Below are 24,443 nucleotides of genomic sequence, written 5' to 3' on the forward strand. Positions count from 1 at the left end.
TATATAAATTAGTATAAATAGGGTCGCCTAGAGGTTGACCCCCCTCCCCTCCAAAAAAGTTACAAAGTTAATGGCCTTTTAAGCTTCCTTCAGGTGAATGCACGTAAAATTGTGAATAACAAAATTTATATATCGCGAGGTCATCAGTATTTTAGAAATGCCTCGGTGGGGTATGGCCCAAAATCAACTAGAACCACTGATTTAAATCTTCTTGGATTTTTCAACATAATTTTAATGGTAATTTCAGTGTGGTAGTATAAGGCCTCGGGTGAAAAAATGTTCAGTCTGTTGATTGTTTCAGGTTGAAGAGCCGATAGATGAAGATGAAGAAGTTCCTGCTGAAGAAAAGAAAGAGGAAGATGAAGAAGGTGCTGTTGAAGAAGAAAAAGAAGAAAAGGAGCCAAAAACAAAAAAGGTTGAGAAGACAACCTGGGACTGGGAACTGTTGAATGATGCCAAACCAATCTGGACTAGAAAGTAGGTATTTTTAGCAAGTCTTTTTATTCAATTGATATTTGTATTTTTCTTTTATTAACAGCGAACCCTGTCATAAGACAGGCATAAAAAAAGAGAAAATAGTCTAAAAAAAAGAATAATGTACTCTTTTTATGAGGATCAGAGAAAATAACTTTGCCCCGTTTTCCAGCTCAAAATTTGAAGTCTTTCTCCTCCTCTCCAACAAAAATGTCCTGTAATTTTCAATTTGACCCCCTAACTGTGAGACATAACAGGGTAGACTTGAAATAGTTTTGACTTTGGAAATAATCATTTATTGAGTGAAAAAATAGCCTGTACGCGTGAAATAGTGTCAGTGTCCGGGCTTTTTTCCAAAATGGTAGCTTTTAGCAAATTAATAATTTGTATTATTTAATAAAAATTAATGTATTCTAAAAACACATTTTCAAAAAACTATATTTTTAATAAATTATTCTATTAAAATCATATATCATAAAAATAAAGATGGCATCGAAACGTCAGGATAGGACCGAACTAATGACCTAGAGACAGAAAGTCTGCTGCTCTACCATCTGAGCCAGTCGAGCTTGATATTTGGTTTTTCTTTGGTGCATTAATATGCAGAAATAATCGAGTTTTGTAATAATCGATGGTCTACCTTTACCATACTATCTACTACCTCTCTACCATATACCTCAGGGACTCTCTACCATATAGTATATACTATCTCTCTACCATTATAATATCTCTACCAAATATCCAAAATTTGTCTTTTTTACTTGGTTCAAAAAAGATGATGCCATTAATAACTATATTTCACAATACATTTAATGGTTGGTACCCCGGACGTAAACATGGGAAGGACCTTTGTGCCTGGACCCCCCCCCCGAAATCGTCCCAAATTATTGGGCACTTGTGATTCAAATGATCATTAAAAAATTTGATTTATTATATTTCTTGTGCTATATCATAGAAACGCTATAGTGTAGTATACTGTATATAGTATAGTATAGCTACAGCATACAAACGCTAGTCTAAAGTAGAAGGACTCATTATTGAATATAACTTCAGGCACATATAAATATTGAATATATTTGTAATTATGAGATAATTCGTCAAGAATAAATAGATATTTGAGTAAAATGAAAAAAAAATCCATAATATCTACCAGAACATTACCAACACAATAAAAATCCACAGGAAAAAAGGATCAAGAGAACATCAACAGAAAAAGAATAAAGCCCCCCCCCCCCAAAAAAAAAACATACCAAAAAAACGACGAACAAATAAAGTTTTCCATGGTTAGGTCATATTTCATTAAGGTAACATAAAAAGTATATCCATATTGATGCAAATCCTATATCTAGATTGGAAGGAATAACATCAAGGCAGAATTTCATGAAGTCACAAGCTTAAAAAAGTCTCCCTTTTTTCTGAAAAAAAGTTGACATGAAATACTTCTTCTATAAAAGACATTAATTTATCTAAAAAATGAAAATGATGAAAAAAGACGTCAATGTTCTTTACTAAAGAAATGTTTGGAGACGAGTGCGTTGTTTAATGGTGTCTAGTCTTTTAATTGAAATGAAATGCATTAAAAGTTTGTTAAAAATGTAATCGTTCTGTTTGGAGACTTACGGTGTCTAGTCTTTTAGTTGATGTGAAATGCATTAAAAATTTGTTAAAACTGTAATCGTTTGTGTATACTATCTACTCACTTTTAGCAAAAATAAATTAAATTTAAAAAGTGTACCTTGTTAGGCATCATTACGGAGAAACTATCAATTCCACATATAATGTGTAATTTTAGAATAATGTTTAAAATATTTGCTCAGAATCTGTAAAAATCATTGTTGTCGAGGAGACTTTTAATAAGTAGTTGGTCTATGTATTTAAATGATATATTGTATGTCGAAATTAGGTAACTTATTAAAAAAAAATTGAAAATATCGATGATGAGAACAGCTTCGAGGTCCATTCTCAGCCAAAAAATAAGGGAAATGAATAATATAGGACGCTCAAGTTTGTCTCCATGAAACAAAAGACCAACGCCATCTACCGCTGTCAAAACTATTTACGAAACTTTATAAAAAAATTAATACTAGTTAAATTTACTTATTACATTATGCTTTTGCTTTACATTGGGCGGATGGCCTGAATGAGGGCTGAAAGTCTGCGGCGTGGGGTGAAGCGAGCAGAGGGAGGTGGTGAAATCCCGTGAATTTGGGGTTTAAATTTTGATAATGACGTAACAGGGCACATTGTCTTTCCCAGCATGTTTTGTGACTTTATGAATAGTATTCTGTATCAATCAATCAGTCAGTTTATTAAGAGAAAATAAAGAAAAATTATAAAGCTTTAGACCCCCACAAAGGCTCTTCGGCCTGTGATGGTGAGAGACTAAACATTACATTAATTAATATAGAACAACATCAAAATGAATATACTAAAAAAAGAAACGAAAAAAGAGAGAAAAGGGAGGAGGTAGCTGAATTTTGGGTATTCGAAGTGGTGAGTCGGGAGGACATAACAAAATTTTTAACCGTAAAATATTAGGAGATTAAAAAAAATTCAGAATTCTTTTGAAACTACCAAACGAGTGACATTTTTGAGCTGAATCAGGTAGGCTGTTCCATACTATATGACAAGCAGTTAATGGATTAAAGTCAGATGCCACCGATGGAGTAAACAAAATATTAATATTCCTCGAATTGCGAAGGTGATGCATAGACCTATCAGTGACGAAAGAAGGAGTAGTTTGTAGGGCTGAGGGAACATCACCATGAAGTTGATGAAAAGTGAATGACGCACAAGAAAGAATGTAGAGTGACCGCAAATCAAGTAATGGGCTAGTTAGGTTAGTTGTAGAACAATTGGTTTCCTATATAAGCCTTCTTGCTTTATCATACGACTTAGATAGTGGTTTCAGAAAAGAAGAAAAAGTTGACATCCATACAGTAGGGCAATAAGAGGCGTAGGACTGAACTAGACGATGGAACAGAATTTTTAAAACTGATTAAGGAAAAATGTGTTTTAGTTTCCTCAAAATTCCAAGACTCCTTGAGATCTTCATATTAATTAGCCCAATATGATGCTTGAACCAAGGGTTCTCATCAAGAAGAATACCGAGGAATCGGTAACCAAGAATTAACTGAACAAATCCTTCCGTTGTTCATTTGGAGCTATCTACGAGCCCAATATGATGCTTGAACAATTAGCCCAATATGATGCTTGAACCAAAGGTTCTCATCAAGAAGAATACCAAGGAATCGGTAACCAAGAATTGACTGAACAAATCCTTCCGTTATTCATTTGGAGTTATCTACGAGCCCAATATGATGCTTGAACCAAAGGTTCTCATCAAGAAGAATACCGAGGAATCGGTAACCAAGAATTAACTGAACAAATCCTTCCGTTGTTCATTTGGAGCTATCTACGAGCCCAATATGATGCTTGGGCAATTAGCCCAATATGATGCTTGGGCAATTAGCCCAACATGATGCTTGAACCAAAGGTTCTCATCAAGAAGAATACCGAGGAATCGGTAACCAAGAATTAACTGAACAAATCCTTCCGTTGTTCATTTGGAGCTATCTACGAGCCCAATATGATGCTTGGGCAATTAGCCCAATATGATGCTTGAACCAAAGGTTCTCATCAAGAAGAATACCGAGGAATCGGTAACCAAGCATTAATTGAACAAATCCTTCCGTTGTTCATTTGGAGCTATCTACGAGCCCAATATGATGCTTGGGCAATTAGCCCAATATGATGCTTGAACCAAGGGTTGTCATCAAGAAGAATACTGAGGAATCGGTAACCAAGAATTAATTGAACAAATCCTTCCGTTGTTCATTTGGAGCTATCTACCACGACCTATCTCCTCAAGTTTGTTGTCTACTTGCCAGTTTTTATTGCATTTTTTTTTGTCCCGCCTAATAAATAAAAGTTGAATTATTCTTTTTTTTTACTCGATTGTCTTTGAAAAAGCAATGTAACCTGCAATTCAGCTGTTTTGTGGGAGGCATATGATAAATAACGTATAAGTTTAGCCTGTAAGTTACTTTTAGAAAGTTTTATTGCTGTGTTTTGCATATCAGGGCCGCTCAGCCTTATTGTGAAATCTATTTATGATTAATTACTCACATAAAAACTAATGCATCAAAATTAAGATGGTATGTATTTGTTTCTGCAAAAAATATATATTATATTGAACGCCTATTATTGATCAAGTTCGTGTGCTAAATTCAAGTTTTGTTGTCATGTTAAAGACGGTTGTGGCCCCAAACTAATTAACCCCGTGGGCTGTAATTTAAAATAAAGCATTATCTTTTCTCAAAGAAAATCTACAAAAAAACCTTGAAAATAAAACAAAACAAACAGGCTAATACCGGGAGGGATTGGTTTTGGAATTTTAAGATCAGTAAACAGAATTTTATTAAGGATGTATATTATTTGTCCCAATACCCAATAAGTTCAGAGTTGTTACCTGGTATTTTCTTCTGTTTAAAATTTCATTTAATCTACTGATACGTAGGACTTCGCCCTTACCATGTTTGTTTCTGAATAAGTGTTTTTCTACAATTTAAATATCATTTTAAACATGTATTACATTTGTTTGCAGGCCATCTGAAGTTGACGAGAAGGAATATGAAGATTTTTACAAATCCTTGACCAAAGACACAAGTCCCCCTCTGGCCAAGATCCACTTTGTTGCTGAAGGGGAAGTTACATTCAAGTCCATTCTTTACGTTCCCAAAGTTCAGCCATCTGAAAGTTTCAACAAATATGGCACACGTACCGACAACATTAAGGTGAGCCTTAGCATTTTGTGGTAAGCCTTCTCAAAAACCCACTCTCAACTGACAGAAGTATGTAAAATAGATCCTTTATTATTTCTTCATAGAATAAGATCTACTATGATAGATTTCCTGAAGACAGGGATTAAGTACAACCAAAGTAAATATTGCGGTTATATGACTGATAGCTGTTTTCAGCCAAATATAGTTAACTGCTAAAACATGAAACTAAATTAGTAATCCGAAATAAGCTTTGTCACAAACCCACTCTCCTAGTTTAACAGAATAGATACACATGTAGTAAGGTACTGTGGACAATGCGCTATCTGTATGTTTTTACAATTCCTTGAATTATTGTGCTTTTAGCTCCACCCCCGAAAATGTCATTGATCTTTAAGAATTTTAGTGATTTTTAAGAATTGGCTGAACAGTCAACATATTTTTAACGTGAGGAGTGACTTGAGAACTGACTGGAATAGATTAAAAAAAATTTTAGGGCAATTGAATGACTGGGGAACTGGCTGGAGTACATAAAAAATCCCTGTGTAGTATCCTTATAAAACAAGATCTACCATGAGGGATTTGATAAGAGCAAAATTTTCAGTATAGGGAGGGTTTGACTGGGGCACAAACAGGAGTACATAAAACATTTCTGTATAATCCCTTTATAAAACAAGATTTGCTGTAAGGGATTTTCTTAAGACAGTGAAAAATTTAACCCAAGCAAATGTCTCGACTATATGATCAAAAGGTGTCGTCGTCGAAAAATAATGTAAAACAAGGAAACCAATATGAATTTGTGAAAATATCAATATTGATTGAATGAAGATCTGCTAGATGTTTTCCATAGAAATGGCCTACGGATTGTTCTGGGAACCCGGCTGACTAATCGTGTTTCAAACAGTAGGCTCTACGAAAAGTGTGGTTCAACGCCGCTTTCTATGGCTATAATGAGAGAAAGGTTGAGATGGCTAGGGCACGTTCTGCGGATGAAGGATGACAGATTGCTGAATATTGTCCTTTTCAGCCAACAGTCTAGGACTAAACGGCAGGTCGTCCGCAGTTGGGATGAGAGGATGTCAAAGAAAAGATTTAAGGGATATGGTATCTGGCTGGGAAAGTGTAAAGAGGGAGACTTTGAATAGATTGGTTGGAGGAGGAGCGTGCGTAGCTGTGTTGGCCTCAGGCAGTTTGGTGCTGCGGTGAGCTGTTAGTAGTAGTAGTATTAATAATATGAATCTAAGTCTGTCGAAAACATCAAATACACAACTAAGGCAATTAATGCTACGCTTTATTTTTACAAAAATAGTGCTATTATAAAAAAATAAAACATAAGTAACTATGAAATTATTTTCTTTAGAACTTTAAAAAAGAAGCTGTAAGATTATAACATAAGTACCAAAAACATGAGCACTGCTATATTAGAAATCAACATAAACTTGTTGAATGCTTATAATAATTTTTTTATGCATAAGATTTTCCTTTTTCGTAATGTATACATTTTTTTTTCTCCTTTTTTCTATATATCTTAAATGCAAACCTAATGCATTGTGGTTTGTTTTAAAAGTTTGTAAATGAAGCACGGTTTTCTAATTAGAAATCAATTTCTTTTTACCCTATTTGGTTCTAAAGACTTGGGGCTCCTAATGGGAACAGTCTCTTTGGAATTCTAGGAATTAACTTAGAATAAAATGCTTGCGGGAATTCTGGTAGAAATAACTATAGAGTAGGAATAACTTTTTAAAAACTCGAAGGGGTAAGAAAAGAGCAAAATTATGTTACGTGATTTACGCTAAACTTAAGAGTTTAGGCCTATTAGCTATTTGTATGTATGTATATGTTTATTTCCCGTATTATTTCAAGTGATACGAGAAAAAAACAAAAGATATGAAAAAACTGTCGGAAAACACTTAGCAAAGTGCTATTACTACCCGGGCGTGTTATATAACGCTCATTTCGCTTTTCTACTGTGCGCACTGGACTAGCTACTCCGTAACATGTTGACAGAGTTGCATTACTGGTCCATAGAGGCAATATAAGCAGATATTTTGCATATTTGTAAAAACACTTCTTTATGTCGCTGACATCTGTCTGTGAGAAAAGAGACCAAAATGGGGCAAGCGCAAGCAAATGAGGAACTACAAAAGCATTATATAGAGTAGCAAGGATGCGACAGTTAAACTTAAACTTCAGCGCTATCAACAGGCCATATGCCTTCCTAGTTTTATTCGCAAAAAAATCGTTAAGCAAGACCCGTGTTGATCAGAGATTATTTCCAATTGGGACTCCAAGGTACGTAAGACGTTCTTGGTCTTGTATGACGTGCACACCAAGAGATCGGGATCTTCGCAACGGCAATTAAAAACTAGAATCTAACTCTTATTATGATTAAGATTGAGACTAATACGATTGTATTCATCTGACAATATACGAAAGTTTTCTTCAATTCCTGCTTGTGTTCTGCTTACATTCAATACGTCATCTGCGTAATTTACTAATGAAACGTTTATTCCCTTAAAAATATTTAAACAAAATTTATGTGTATAATGTATTCAAGGTAGTTATTTGGCTAGAAAAGAAAGGGGAAGAAGAAAGAAACTGTTTTCATACTTTAGCAATTGAGATAAACAAGGTCTTGATCTTACTCACTATTCGATTCACCTAGGACTAAGCAGTATAACCCAACAGCCAACCAAATAGAAGTGTCCCAATTCATGCAAAGTTATCATTAACAAACGGAAGCCGTTACAAGTAAAAGTAAATATATCTAATGAAATATTCCCAAGTAATCACCTCACAACAGGGCTCCTCAGAGCCCCAAGTAATATCACTTATGTCTATTAGTCTTTAGCTCTAAAGAGTTGAAGCATGTTCACTTAGTTTTTATTCAGGAGAAGTTCAAAACATAGAGTGAATCTGGGTTTGCACAGTTCCATTTTTTTCTGACGCAAAATGCCTTGCGCGAAACAGATACAGAAGGAACACGGCCATGTTCGGATGGATTAGTGTAAAAATTGGTCCATTTCATGAGTTGATGTCCAAATGGTAAAGCTACAAATTCAGAAACGTAAAACTAGAAGATGGCGTTGGGCATAAAGCAATAGGGGTTCGAGTACTGGTGTCGTTGATTATTTGGTGCCGAACGGGTTTCAATGATGTGACTGTAAGCTCAGTCAGAGTCGACCCAGCTCTAAATGGGTACCTGGGAAAATCTGGAGGGGGGACACGGGAAGCGTCGGATGATTTTTCCCCTAACCACGCACTGCACTCCCGGCCGAAGGCAGGAATTAGGAGATCGGTACTTGCGCAACGCATTTTGTCAATGAGATTTTTTTTTTTCAGCGCATCGGTTGATTGAGATATTTCAACGGAGCTGTTGAACACTCGTGGTACATGAACTTGTACCAAAAAAAAAAACTTTATCGGTGATCAAATGCGTTGTTGCTAGGTATATGAGAATCACTCCTTCAAGGTCAACAGTTTTAACAATTAGCTGTCTTAAAACTCCTCCTTCTTTCTCCGTTCCAATCCCCCCTGAAATGTCTGTTAATACTATGAAATTACCGGGCGTTACCATCTCAAGCGACTTAAAATGGGATTGCCGCGTTAATGATTTCTTAAAACGTACAAATACTGAATTTTCTCTCCTCGAACTCCTTAATAAATTTAAATGTCCTAAGTCGCATTGTTTGAGGATTTTTCTCTCTTTTGTACGTCCTACCCTCGGGTACGCTTGTCCTCTTTGGCATCCTGGCATCTCCAATGAATTGTCGGAGAGAACAGAGGCAGTTCAAAAAAGGTATCTAAGAATTATCTTCAATGAGGGTAAAGTGCCTTACATTTCCCTTCTTCGGAGAGCAAATGTGGTCACCCTTAAGGATAGGAGAACACAAGTTTCCTACGTTTTGCCCACAATGCCGCGCATAAACCCTAGTACTACTTCTCTTTTCCCTAGTGAACATTTACCCCTCCCCCCGAACTAGCCCTACGTTCTGTCTTAAGAAAAATCCTCCTTCTTGCCCCAATAATAGTTTCCACTGAAAGATATAGAAGATCATTCATCCCTCACGTAGTTGAAATTTTAAATCAATACCTCCCCCCCCCTTCTCACTCTACTTTTATCTTAGAGTTTTAGTGTTTATTTTGCAATTGCAAACTTTGTAATTCTTGCTAGCTAGACTTTTGTTTAAATTTGTTTTCCCTGTTTTAACTTTACGAGTTTTATCGTTTACTTTTTATTGATTGCAATTTTATGATTTTGTGCTGACACTAAATTACGAATTCGGCCCTTTTGAGCTTGTGATAGCCGCTTTGTTGAAATAAATCTTATCTTATCTATTTTATCATAACTTGCATTAAAATCAATTTAATCTCCTGGAAAACGCTAAAAAGGCGGTTTCTCGTAGAAAACGCTCAATCCGCTGTTTTTGCGTGACGCCGCAACCGTGTGAATTTAGAGAAAAAAAAAGTTTATAATTTGAGGCTTTTATTTTTAAGCTATTTGTGCGCCGTGTCTTCATTACCGACGATTTTCAAGATATGATGCCCAATTACTTGAATTTCATCCGTGGCATTGTTGATTCTGATGATTTACCACTCAACGTCTCCCGTGAAACTCTTCAACAGCACAAGCTTATCAAAGTTATTAAAAAGAAGCTGATCAGGAAAGCTTTGGATATGATGAAGAAAATGGATAAGGAAGACTATAAGAAGTTTTGGGCTGAATATTCCACCAAGTAAGTCTGAACGCACAATCTCCTCCATTCACAGCCACACTACTTATTGCCGCCACACTACTTATTGCCGTACAACTCCCTACTGCTTTTCTCTACTTGAGAAAGGATAGTAAGGTTTTTCCCGCTGATGAAACTTGTTAATTGCTGAAAGGTCTTTGTGTACTTCACATAAATTGAAAACTGTCCCCTCCTCCCGCCAAACCCTCCCAAAATCCTTAAGTATCATTTTGTACATTACTGGAAGCTAAATAGACTATTTATAATGATGGGAATGGGTAAGGAAGATTATAAGAAATTTTGAGAAGTATTCTACAAGTGAAGTCCGAAAGCTCCATGCTTCTTAAGCTTTCATGCTAAGAATTTATAATATGTTGATCTTTTAGTAAAAAACTTAAAATGTCATGCACACTAAATAAATAAAATATTTAGTAGTAAATAAAACAATTTTGTTTTGTATAATAAGCTCCTTAACTAAAGAAACTGACAAACGAAAAAAAAAAGCATTAGTAACTTAATATAACCTAACATTTGACTTGATACAGATTAAATTACAAGTAGAAGGAATAAAGTTTTAAAGTGCCAAAAACAGCAAAATGAAATCAGGTGGTTTTAATTGGTTAAGTGGAAACTTAAAGACGAATCTCAATAATTGCAAATCTTGATAAATGAAAAAAAACTAAGTGTTTCATTTTAAAGAAAAATACTACCGTATACAGTTATACAGTTTTTGTAGTATCAGGGTTCAAATTTAATGAAAAAGAGCCTGAGTGAAAAATCAGCAAAAATTAAGCTAAAAACCTACGTCACCAAACACCTGAAGAAAGTGTAGTTTAACTTGAAAGCTTCTTTGGGAATCAACATGTTGATAATGTTTGAATTTTTACGGATGAACAGTGTTGTCAAATTCAATTAATTAGTTTCGCTTCGGTTCAACATGACAACACTGGGGGAAAATATTATACTACCCTAAAAAGTCATATTTTTGAAACAGCTGAAAGATAAATCTTAGCAATCGAGTTTTTAGGTATGGATAACCGAAGGTTTGTCCAGGGGAATTTTTTTTTTATATTTAAATGTCCCTGGTTCTTCAAGATGACATTGCTGCTTTCCAGTATTGCTTTCTGTCTGGAAAACGGAACACAGTAAAGCTCTAGCTTGTATCCCATTTAGATCTTAAGCTCAGTAGTATCCATCGTATGCACTTACGTAAGAATTTTTTCGGGGGGGGGGGATTAATAATTAAAGAATACAAAGTACTAAAAAAATTAGCATTTTGGGATTTCGGGGGGCTGGGGTCCCCCACCCCCTGTCAAACCATCTCCTGCATTGCCACGCCTAAGAATCCATAAGCTTCTTTATTTAATGTTTTGTTGTTCATTTTGGTAATTCAGATCTATTTCCAGTAAAGATTTATAATTATTAAATCTTGGCCTCGTCTGTGTGAGTAAATTTTGTATTTTCCTGCACCAGGGGATTTTGTGGCTATAACTGGGACAGTGAGGGGACGCTTAGAAATATTTAAATTAATTAACTCATTAAAAATGTCTGAATAACCGAATTTATCGTTTATTTAAAAAAAATATTTATTTAAGTTTTTAATTTATATAAATCTATATTTAATATTTAATTAGATCTAGATCTAATTTATATAAAATGGCTGATAATATCTAAGCGCTAATTAATTTCTTTTTAGCCTCAAGCTAGGAGTCATTGAAGATTCATCAAACCGTTCTCGTCTTGCCAAGCTCCTTATGTTCCGCTCATCCTCATCCAAGGGTGAATTTGTTTCACTTGCTGAATATGTTGAAAGAATGAAAGAAAAGCAACAAGCTATCTACTATATTGCTGGAGGATCTCTTGATGAGGTATATGCCTCTATTCTTATTTTGTTACTAAAATCGTTTTTGATATGTTACTAAGCCCTGTGTTTTTGCTAGTGAATGTGCTAAGGTTGCATATCTCTGCTCCTACATTATTTTTCTAAAGTTTGTGTTTTTGCTTCGTCAAAGTTATAAGATCTAACAATCTAATAATCTTCTAGGGGGGGAGGGGCATTTTCAATGAAAATAAACAAAACGTATTTTCTATTCTGTAGAGGGAGGTCATTTTGTTGTTTGTTTAATTTTATTCAATAAAAATACCAAAAAAGGCAATTTTAAAATTTAGTGAGTGGGGCAATTGTGCTCTCTCCTCCCTCTCTAGTTTGCAGCCCTTTGTCTTTTTTATATTTTTTTTGGGAATATATGAGGTGAAGCTTGAATAGGAGTTGTGTGGATCGGGGGCTGAATTGGAGCTCAACTTGACTGAATATGTAAAAGGGAAAAAGAACATCGAAAGTTCGTTTATATTTCTTGAATTTCAAACCATTATCAAAATGAAATGGAGACTTAAGAAGTTCCTACATTTCTATGAATGTCCGTTAAATGTCTCACACAACTTTTCAGGCACATAATTGAAATTAAAAAATATATTCGCCAAAATTGCCCTTAATAGAGAATCGCCCTTAATAAGGGAAGCTCCGTTTACAAGGCTCTTCGTATTTCTAATTGTTTGTTCTTTTCGTGTCGTAATATTTCTTAGCCTCATGACAGTTCCGATAATGCCAAATCTAGGCAGAGATTAGCATTCCGAAAAGCCTCACACAAAATAATTACTCAATTGAAAGCTCAACTCTCTCATTCAGCGTTGCCTTTTTATGGCACTTGGTATTAACCAAGTGACATATAGCAATCGCAAATTCTGTCGGTCTGTCGGTCCCGGTTTTGCTACTTTAGGCACTTCCAGGTAAGCTAGGACGATGAAATTTGGCAGGCTTATCAGGGACCGGACCAGATTAAATTAGAAATAGTCTTTTTTCCGATTTGACCATCTGGGGGGGGGGAGTAGGGGGCCCGTTAAGTCGGAAAAAATAGAAAAGATGAAGTATTTTCAACAAAACGGGTGATCAGATCTTAATAAAATTTGATAGTTGGAAGGTATCGTGTCTCAGAGCTGTTATTTTAAATCCCGACCGGATCTGGTGACATTGGGGGGTTGGGAGGGGGAACCTAAAATCTTGTGGAGGGATCGGGATGAAACTTGATGGGAAAAATAAGCAGAAGTCTTAGATACGTGATTTAAATAATTGGAACAGATCCGCTCTATCGAGGGGGGGGGGTTAATTAAGAAAAATTAGAAAAAATGAGGTATTTTTAACTTACGAAGGAGTGATCGGATCGAATTAACGGGCGTCCGTTAAGTCGGAAACATAGAAAAATAGAAGTATTTTTAACTTACGAACGTTTGATCAGATCTTAGTGAAATTTGATGTTTGGAAGGATATCGTGTCTCAGAGCTGTTATTTTAATCCCGACCGGATATGGTGATATTGGGTGGGGGAGTTGGGAGGGGGAAACCTAAAACTTGGAAAACACTTAGAGTGGAGGGATCGGGATGAAACTTGGTGGGAAAAACAAGCACAAGTCCTAGATACATGATTGACATAATCGGAACGGATCCGCTCTCTTTGGGGCAGTTTGGGGGGGGGGGGGTTAATTCTGAAAAAATTGAAAAAAATGAGGTATTTTTAATTTACGAACGGATGATCGGATCTCAATGCAATTTGATATTTAGAAGGATATCGTGTCTCAAAGCTCTTATTTTAAATCCCGACCGAATCTGGTGACACTGGGGGGAGTTCGGGATGGGGTAACCTAAAATCATGGAAAACACTTAGATTGGAGGGATCGGGATGAAACTTGGTGGGAAAAATAAGCAGAAGTCTTAGATACGTGATTTACATAATTGGAACAGATCCGCTCTATGGGGGGGGGAGATTAATTAAGAAAAATTAGAAAAAATGAGGTATTTTTAACTTACGAAGGAGTGATCGGATCTTCATGGAACTTCATATTTAGAAGGACCTCGTAATTCAGATCTCTTATTTTAAGTCTCAACCGGATCCGGCGTAATTGGGGGAGGGCAGTTGGGGGGACCGGAAATCTTAGGAAATACTGAAAGCGGTGAGATCAGGATGAAACTGGATGGGAAGAACAAAAACCTGTCTAATATACGTGACTAACATAACCGGACCGGATCTGCTCCCTTTGGTGGATTGGGGGGGGGGGTAATTTTGAAAATTGAGGTATTTGTAATTTTCGAAAGGGTGACCAGATCTTAATGAAATTGGATATTTAGAAGGATCTTGTACTTTAAAGCTCTAATTTTAAATTCCGAACAGATCCTGTGACATTGGGGGGAGTTGGAGGGGGAAACTGGAATTCTTGGAAAACTTGAAAATTGGGGTATTTTTATCTTACGAATAGGTGATCGAATCTTAATGAAATTTGATATTTAGAAGGATATCGTGTCTCAAAGCTATTTTTTTAAATTATTTTAAATCCCGACCGGATCTGGTGGCATTGGGGGGAGTTTGGGGTGGAGGAACCTAAAATCATGGAAAAAGCTAAGATTGGAGGGATCGGGATGAAACTTGGTGGGAAAAAATAAGCAGAAGTCTTAGATACGTGATTTACATAATTTGAATGGATGCGCTCTATTGGGGGGGGGGGTTAATTCTGAAAAATTATAAAAAATTATGTATTTTTAACTTACGAAGGAGTGATTGGATCTTCATGAAACTTCATATGCTCTCTTTGTTGGAGTTGGGAGGGGGTTAATTTTGAAAATTGAGGTATTTGTAACTTACGAAAGGGTAACCAGAGCTTAATGAAATTTGATATTTAGAATTCGGACCTAATTTTAAATTCCGACCGGATCCTGTGATATTGGGGGAGTTGGAGGGGGAAACCGGAATTCTTGGAAAACGTCAAAATTGGGGAATTGTTATCTTATGAATAGGTGATCGGATCTTAATGAAATTTAATATTTAAAAGGAATTCATGTCTCAGAGCTCTTATTTCAAATCCCGACCAGATCTTTTGACATTAAGGGGAGTTGGAGGGGGAAATCTTGGAAAACAGTTGGAGTGGAGGAATCGGGATGAAACTTGGTGGATAGAATAAGCAAATGTCCTTGATAAGTGATTGACGGAACTGTAATGTGTTCGCTCTCTTTGGGGGACTTGGGGGGAGGGTTTCAATGATTTGGCGAGTTTGGTGCTTCTGGACGTGCTAGGACGATGAAAATTGGTAGGTGTGTCAGGGAGCTGCACAAATTGACTTGATAAAGTCGTTTTCCCAGATTCGACCATCTGGGGGGCTAAAGGGAGAGGAAAAATTATAAAAAAATAGGTATTGATAACTTTCGAGTGGGTGATCGGATCTTAATTAGTTTTGATATTTAGAAGGACATCGTGACTCAGAGCTCTTATTTTGAATCCTGACCGACATTAAACCTCTTATTTTCCTTTAAATCAATCTATTGATTAATAGAATTTTGTTAGAGCTCATACCATATGATCTCTTGGCTCTTATAGCTCTTCTTGCCTCGTCACAAGTGCCATATGAGCTCTTAGCTCTTGTTTTGAATTCAGTTGGCTTTTCACTTCAAAAAGGACATCTTCTCTTTTAATTTGTATTTTTTCTAATTTTTTTTTGAAATTTGATTAAAAAATCCCACCTCCTCTCCTCTCAGTGGCATTGCATTTCAAACTTTTAAACAAATATATAAAATTCATCGTGTTTTGTGTTTTTAAAGTAGATTTTTTGGGCGTTAATGTGTTTTTTAACTTTTGAATTTTAATATTGTCATTTGGAATTTAATATTCGTTTTTTTTTTTCATTTTGCCTAAAGGACGGAAAGAGGAGAGGTCTCAGCGGGAATATTTGCACTTCTCTTCTCGTTATCCTTCGTTTTCTCGTTTCGTAATAAATAATATACAAAATAGTTCTGTAATCGAAGTTACAAATAATCCCAATAATTACTTTTCGTTTCAATTGGATGAGGAAATTGTTCATCTATTTCATTTTGAAATTTATATTTATTCAAAAGTTGAGATAGTTGCTGGCGAACAGAGAGTCGACATTCGAATGTCGACAGAGAGTCGACATTCCGCATGGGGCCGTCCTAGCCGAGCGGATTGGTGCGCTGGATTTGGGATCCTTTGTCCGAGAGGGCGAGGGTTCGAATCCTAATGTACCCAATTATTCGGTTTGAGACGGGGGTTAGTGGCGTGACTCTGTAAGCTCAACCAGAGTCGACCCAGCTCTAAATGGGTATCTGAAGAAATATGGGGAAGGTAAATAGGAAGGGTGTGCAAAAGCACAGGATGGCTGGCCCTCATCCCCCATGGCACTTCCTGGCTGAAGGGTCTTGAGACAGATCAGCAACGCGGGTTCGGACCTTGAGGGTCTAGTGCCGCATCCTTTTTTACCGTACGGGGGCAAAACCAAATCTTCAATTTTTTTAACCTTCAGTTTTATCTCTAAAAGTCTACAGTTGAATTTTTTTATGCTAAGCTATGGGGAAAATACCAAAGGTCCTTTGTATAAAAAGCCTTTGTACTTTTTTTTAGCAAAGAAAATTATTTCAAATATCTATAATCTCGCTTTCGTTTATTTTTATTTTTGTATGTTTCCCATATTATAATTTATTCTCTGCTTTCACCAGTACCAATAACTGTATTTGTAGAGACTTTCATGATAGCCCTGGCAAGTTTTTCGTAAGTTGCTCAGAGAATAAGATCAAAACCTATCATCAATTTCTTAGTTTGCCTTCAGATTTCAAAGTGTGTCTCTTCTGTTACAGTTACACACACGGATTGCTACTGAAATTTTTGGTACTAGAAGACAAGTTTCGAGTATTTGGTTTTACCTTATTCGAATTTAAAAATTTCATTAACCTCCAAAATTGGAGAGTATAAAGAAAAATAAAATCAACAAACTGATGGTATAAAGTATAAGACCACAAATAAATGTAAATACTGGCCAATATGCACAAACCTAATTCTTGATAATAATACTGAATTACATTTCTTTAATAACATCATAAACTTTAACATAAATATACAATAAATCTAAAAATTAAAAAAAATTTGATCACAATAACAGCATTTTTTTTTTTTTTTTTTTTACTGGCTTGTAAAAGCAGTATATAATATATATGTATATAATAGAGTATATAATATATAGAGTATATAATATATACAACACACAAAAAGTTCAAATATGTTCAAAAGTAAAAAAAAAACACAAATATAAACAAACAAAATTGTAAAAGTGGCTACTAAAAATCAACAAACTAAACGGGCAAATCATGGCAATTGAAAGAGTCTTTCATTATTATTTTTGTTGATATTATTACCTCGTCTAATTTACCGCTTATTTTTTCGTCTTCTAGGTTGAAACAAGTCCGTTCGTTGAGCGACTTATTAAGAAGGGGTATGAAGTTCTGTATTTGACCGAAGCTGTTGATGAATATTGCATTGGTGCATTGCCTGAATTTGAAGGGAAGAAATTTCAGAACGTTGCCAAAGAAGGTGTTGTCCTGGATGATGAATCAGCTGAAAAACAAGAGGCTTTGAAAGCTAAGTTTGAACCGTTGACTAAATGGCTTTCTGATGAAGCACTTAAGGATCATGTAAGTTGTTAGAGTTTAACTTTTTTTTAGTGCATTGCATTTAGAAGCAGACAGTTTGATCTAAAAAGGCTTTTGGATGAAGTACTGAAAGACCTGAAGGTTTGCTGATGAAGTACTGAAAGATCTGAAGGCTTTCTGAAATATGGCTTTCGGATGAAGTACTTAAGGATCATGTTAGTTGTTATGGTTTAATGGGTTGTTTTTTGCGAAGTGTATTTAGATGCAGACAGTTTGATCAAAAAAGGCTTTCTGATGAAGTACTGAAAGGTATGAAGGTCTTCTGATGAAGTACTGAAAGATCTGAAGGCTTTTTGAAATATGGCTTTTGGATGAAATACTTAAGAATCATGTTAGTTGTTACGGTTTAATGGTTTTTTTTGTGCATTGCATTTAGATGCAGACAGTTTGATCAAAAAAGGTTTTCTGATAAAATACTGAAAGATCTGAAGGTCTTCTGATGAAGTATTGAAAGATCTGAAGGCTTTCTGAAATATGGCTTTTGGATGAAGTACTTAAGGATCATGTTAGTTGTTACGGTTTAATTTTTTTTTTCGTGAAGCGTATTTAGATGCAGAGAGTTTGATTAAAAAGCTTATCGGTAATGTCCAGAGAAGTGTTGACTGATCAAACAGTTTGTGGTAACGAACTCTAAGGAGCGACCCGGCTCAATAGTAACCGAAACTTAAAAAACGGAATTTTAATACCAATAGATAGACCAAAGAATTGGCTTAATATGGTGATTCCTAATATAAAAGTTTCATTAAGTTTAAAAAACTGAGTTTTGATACCAGTAGATACATCAAAAGAACCGCATTTGCATGCTCCACGTATGCGTATTTATTTATTATTATTTTTTTCCCCAGGGGTTATCGTATCGACCCAGTTTGTCCTAGAATGTTGCGAGAGAGCTCATTCGAACAGAAATTAAAAGCTCTAGTGCCCTTCTTAAGTGACCAAAAATTGAGCGGAACTAGACCCCCCCCCCACGCTTATTCCATTCAGTATAGTCGAAAATCTAATAGCTATGTCTTTGAGGACGACTTAATCACCCACAGTCCTGGGGGGAGAGTTCTGCAAGTTATCAACTTTGCCCATTGTTTACGTATAGAATTCAATTCAATTTATTTATAGCCCATCTTTTACAAAAAGAGGGCGAAACGCCCTTAAGATGGAGTAAAAAAAAAAAGCTATAAATAAATACAAATCAAATCAACATCAAGAGACAATCAAATAAATAATGCAGACCAAGGATGAGATACTATCGACATAGATAGAACGAAAATCATGTAGCCTTTTATCAATAACAAATATAGGCGAAACTAGGCGGAACTTATTCATTAAGTAACTTTTTCTGGTCCAACAAGGGTAACTGAGAAGGAATTTAGCATAACGAAAAAATACTCTACGAACAAATAGTTTCTGAGGTTCACTAAAAAACTGCCAAACTGGACAAAGAGAGAGGAGATGAGGTACAACTAGGCTATTATATATTTTTGCGAGATTTAATTTATTAATTTGTTTAATATTAGACACAATTGAAGCATAAGCAGTTCTCAGTTTTTTCTTCAAATTTTCAAGCAATAATTTCTCAGTTTCTTTCAAATTTTTTCCAATAGGAATTCCAAGGTAAACTAATTTTTGGGAAAGAGGGACTTGAGCATTAGCTAAAGATAAAAAAGAAGGGCCATTTGTCTCTTAAATGTCTCTAAAACTGAAAGTTATAACAATAGTTTGAAAGAAAGAAATTGAAAAGAAAGAAAGCTTTCTATTGAAAGAAAGCTTAATGTCTTCATATTCATTATAAAGCCGATAAAACGCGTTTTCACATCCACTAAAAGTACGGCTTAAATTCAAAACGTCATCTGCAAATACCATTAATGACAAATTAAATCCACAGTAAGTACAACTAAAATTAACAGAATTTTGGGCATGTAAAACAGAGTTATTAAATAAAGACGGTGATGTAAGGCCTCCTTTCAAAATATCAAAAAAAGATCCCTCATTTAATTTCGCCTTAAGGTGATGGTACATATACAGAAGGCATTTGTTTATTGGGAAGCATACAGACGTTTATATGGGGAGATTTTTTCTGGTGGGATGGGAAGGGGTTGCTTGGGAGGTTCTTTCCATGGGGAAGAGAATTTTTTTATGAAGGAGGTGCCGGATTTCCCAGCATTATTTAAAAAAGATCAGAAATTAAATAAAAAACAAGTTTTTTCAACTGAAAGTAAGGAGCAACATTAAAACTTTAAAGGAACATAAATTATTACATGTATGAGGAGATTCGCCCCCTCGTCAATACCTCGCTATTTACGCTAAAGTTTTTTTTAGTACTTTCACAGAGCTATTTATTCTAATTAAACGGTCTTTGTGATTCAGGGATCATTCTTAAAGAACTGGAACAAAATTCGAACTTTAGTGTAAAGAGCTAGGTATTGAAAAGGGGGTGAATCCCCCCCCCCTCTTCTGCGTACATGCCAGATCAAAAGAATCGGCTTATTATTTTGATTTCAAATATATAAGATTCATTAAGTTTAGTTTTACCTATGAAAGGCTACGAACCTGACACGAATTGCCGGATTTTTGCAAAAAGAAAAGAAAAGAGGAAACACCCCTAAAAGTCAAGGAATCTTAGTGAAAATCGCACCATCAGGTTCAGCGTGTCAGAAAACCCTACTGTAAAAGTTTCAAGCTCCCATCTTCAAAAATGTGGAATTTTGTATTTTTTGCCAAAAGAAAGATCACAAATGCGTGTTTATTTTATTTTTTTTAGTCCCATGGGTGATTGTATCGAACCAGTGGTCCTAAAATATCTGGAGAGGGCTCGTTCGAAAAAAAATTATAATTTTTAGTGCCATTTTTAAGTGAGCAAAAATTTGGAGGTCAACTAGCCCCTCCTCCCATACCCCTTTTTTCGCAAAAAACAAGTTTTTCGACTGAAAGTAGGAGCAAGGTTAAAACTTGAAGCGAGTTGAAATTATTCCGTATATGAGGGGTGCTGCCCACTCTTCAATACTCTGCTCTTTACGCTAAAGTTTGACCTTTTGTCTTTATGTTCTTTAAGGACGATTCCTGAAACACAAAGGCCATGTAATTAGAATCAGAACCATTATTAAAAGTTTTTAAAAACGCTAGCGTGAAGAGAATTGAGGTATTGGAGAGGGGACAACCCAACCTTTAAGTTTTAATGTTGCTCCTAACTTTTAGTAGAACTTCTTTTTTTAGTAGCCATCTAGAGCACTTTTTTTTTTGTAATTTCCCAGCAAGAATAAAGAAATAAAAGTCATATAGCTTGATTTTTATGAGCTTAGCCCTTCCAAATTATTTCATTGATGAACGTTTTGTAGATATTAAGAGCGACAATATCGAGCGTTCTTAGTGACTCCCCGTGTGCACTTGTTGCCTCCAGATGGGGTTGGACTGGTAACATGGAACGCATTGCCACATCAAACGCTCATCAAAAACAAAACGATGTGCAAAGAGAGTAAGAATCGCTGAGTGTTATTTGATATGCTTGGTTTGGTTTTGTCTTCTTCTCGCTTAGTCCATGAGTGTCGCTGTTTAGCTTATTCAGCCTTAAAAAAAACAAAAAAAAAAAAAAAACTAAATGAACATAACGAAATAAAAAGATCCAAAATGGGGTTTTTCAAGGCCAAATGAAATTTTGAATTTTAATTTTGTGCAAATCGCGGATATTGGCGAATAACACTTGTTGTTAGGTATTTGATTTTATTTCTTTTTTTTTGGTCTTTTATTTAATTTTATTTAATTTTTTGGTGTTTTTTTTTTCATTGGTTTTGTTTTACTTTCCGCGTTTGTTTTTTGCTTTTTCCTTGATCTTATTATTTTGTTCGCGCTGAAGAAGGGAGGAGATTGTTCTCTCGAAATATTCGCTTTCTGTGTTTTCTTGAGTATTTTCGTTTGGCCTTTAAAACCCCATTTTGATCGTTTTTAAAACCCCATTTAAAAAACCCCATATTGATCGTAGGCCAGTGTAGTTTAAGAAATTACCTACTCCTTGAACAGACTACTAGAGCCAAACAAGGCATAATTTCGTCAATTTTACTTTCTTAATTCTTCTGTTTATTTCTTGTCAGTCATTCCCCTTTCCTTCCCCCCTCTCCCAATGATATTCTTTCATTTTATTATTATTAAAACGGTGATAAATTGAAGATTAATTGGGTATATATAAGCTATAGAGGCTTTATCGGGGCTGATAGGTAGTTTCAGTGTTTATGCAAAGGTAGGTTCTTGACATTTATGTGTTTGGTTTGTCAATATCTATGAATTAGCACACTAAATTGCATTCGGGTACATTCGGGTATTGCATAAGATACCATTCGAGTATCCTAAATGGGTAGCGGAAGGAGTACTTAAATCGCAGCCCTAAATAGTTAAGTTTCAGGAGCTTTGTATAAAATTTTGTCTTTTTTGAGCTCAGACTGAAAACGCACACATTTAGATAATGAATGGAGGGCGGCAAACAGTACGAAGCATGTTTGGCAACAGAGAAAAATCATCTTGTTAAAATAGGGCTAAGTTTTTATAATGCTTAACTTGCCTAGTTTGTTATCAGGCAGACTAAATATTGTTTATCATCATGTTATCAGATTTGCTTAAAAGCATTTTTCTGTTTTCCTAGTTTGTCGTGTTACTTTTTTGTTTGTTTGAGTCATTGTTTGTGCTTTTGGCTTTACTGTGTTGTCTTTGCTTTAGATCTTAAAAGCTGAAGTTGGCGACCGTTTGACCTCTACCCCATGCGCCTTAGTTGCTTCTAAATATGGTTGGACGGCAAACATGCAGAGGATTATTACAGCCCAGACTCATTCAAAGACTAACGACGTTCAAAGAGAGTGAGTATCAAGCATCATTCCTCTCTTTGTGCGTTTTATTGAGGAATGGTGTTAACTTTAGTTCACTGGGAATAGGCCGAATTTTCTTGATTTAGTAGGAAATAATTACTTCCCTGTTCCGTCATGATTGCAGCACCACCTACAACCTAGTAAAGAACGAACTCCAGTAAAAAAAATTAAATGTGTTTTGAAAGAAATTGTAAAGTGAAGAAGAATCTCTGTTGGCAACTGATTCAGGTTCAAGTAACTGAAACTATTATTTGGTAAGCAATCTTACCAAATTTCTTGGCCTACCAAATTTTTTTGGACTAGTCTTAATAGCAAAAGTCTAATTCGAAAAAGTTATACGAATTTTGAAAAACAGCCTTAAACCCCCTGAAGATGGTGTCAGATCAAAATGAAAGCTACACCATTGGAATCATCATGGTTGGAAATCCTACGTAGGAGGGTTTCCTACGTAATCATCAAAATCATCGAAAACCCTACGCAGGAGAATTACGATCCCCCATTTTGAGTAACAAGGAAAATTACTACCGCATGGGAAGCGGTGATGTTTATGTTTTTTTTATCTTCAACTTAAGGAATGGTAGGGGCTTGCTTCTGTAGCTGTTGTATTTAAAACAGCTACATACCATTGCTCTACTACTACACACACCATGCTCTACTACTACCATTTACTGTTTAAGGAATTGCCGCTTACTAATGCAGTAACTGACAGAAGGAATGACGCTTTCTTAATATAACCGTTTTATTTTCGTGTGCTATACATTCACAATGGTGTGAGGATTGGAACATCGGGTGTGGAGGCTAGCTGACACTCCACGTGTTGCTGTGGCGTGCAGCGCCACAGCAACACGTGGCAGGGGTCAGCTAGTATCACATAAAGAAAGCTTGTAAACCTAAAATTGCTTTCTAAACCTAAAACTGCAATGAGAGAAGAATCTAGTTTTTGATCTATACACTCACCTCAAGGCCTTTAGACCCAAACTTGTCTTGTTTTGGGAACAATTACAAGTCAACAGCTTGACATACTTTTAGCAATGCAAGGTCTTCTTGAATGAAGCGACAGACATGTCGCTTCCGAAAGAGCTTGTTTCGCCCATCCGAAAGAGCTTGTATTGCTAGATTCTAAATTGATTTAGAATAGGCTTAATAACATAACCGAATACAACACGTAAGAAAATAAAGATGTAAAATATCGAACATTACTTATAGTCTGAAAAAAAAGTGAAAAGATAGAGCATAAAGAAAAAAATTTCAGACAAACGTAAAAGTTTAAGTCAAAGCTTGACTAAAAGTCTGCGTCAAACCAAAAACAAACATATGAAACAGAAGAGTAAAGGCAGGTGGCAGGGAGTAAAGGCAGGGATCAGGCGTGGCAGGGGTCAGCTAGTATCTCATAAAGAAAGCTTGTAAACCTAAAATTGCTTTCTGAACCTAAAACTACAATGAGAGAAAAATCTAGTTTTTGATCTATACACTCACCTCAAGGCCTTTAGACCCAAACTTGTCTTGTTTGTGGAACAATTACAAGTTAACAGCTTGACACGCTTTCACCAATGCAAGGTCTTCTTGAATGAAGTGACAGACATGTCGCTTCCGAAAGAGCTTGTTTCGCCCATCCGAAAGAGCTTGTATTGCTAGATTCTAAATGCCCACAATATCGCATAAAGAAAGCTATTGTAATTTAGCATTCCTGCGGTAAAACTAAAGAAGACAAATATATTTATTTAGAGACAAATATATTATTATAATAATAATAAAATATATTATTATTTAGAAAATAAATTTAGTGATAAAACTAAAGAAGACTGCGTACTTCTTGGTACGAAATCCAATTTTCTTGCTACATTGCTTCAGTTTCCAATAGATGCTACTTTTCTTGCGATCTATAGTCATCTATAAAGAAAAGACGTCAATATTTGCGCCTAATTATCAAATAATTTCGATCTAATGCATCGTTTTTTGAGTTGATTTAAATGTTCCAATCCATCCTTGGTCAAACAAATGGGAGGGAATAAAGTTTTAAAGTCATGAACAAATTGGATGGAGGAGGAGTATGTTCAGCTGTGCTTGATACT

General features: G+C 35.5%; 1 protein-coding gene across 2 annotated transcripts in view; it reads left to right on the forward strand.

Annotated features, from left to right (window-relative positions):
- Positions 1-24,443, forward strand: part of LOC136032747 (endoplasmin-like) — a 48,989-nt gene that overhangs the window by 16,901 nt on the left and 7,645 nt on the right. The window contains exons 7-12 of one of the 2 annotated variants that reach the window (XM_065713082.1): positions 302-477; positions 5,081-5,270; positions 9,753-9,991; positions 11,685-11,856; positions 17,270-17,509; positions 20,857-20,993. In XM_065713082.1, coding sequence (XP_065569154.1) covers positions 302-477; positions 5,081-5,270; positions 9,753-9,991; positions 11,685-11,856; positions 17,270-17,509; positions 20,857-20,993 — 1,154 coding nt within the window. Of the gene's footprint in view, positions 1-301; positions 478-5,080; positions 5,271-9,752; positions 9,992-11,684; positions 11,857-17,269; positions 17,510-20,856; positions 20,994-22,225; positions 22,363-24,443 lie in introns of both variants that reach the window. The other variant, XM_065713080.1, reaches the window with a different exon arrangement.

Source organism: Artemia franciscana, chromosome 11 (assembly GCF_032884065.1).
Source record: "Artemia franciscana chromosome 11, ASM3288406v1, whole genome shotgun sequence".
In the NCBI taxonomy this organism is placed as follows: Eukaryota; Metazoa; Arthropoda; class Branchiopoda; order Anostraca; family Artemiidae; genus Artemia; species Artemia franciscana.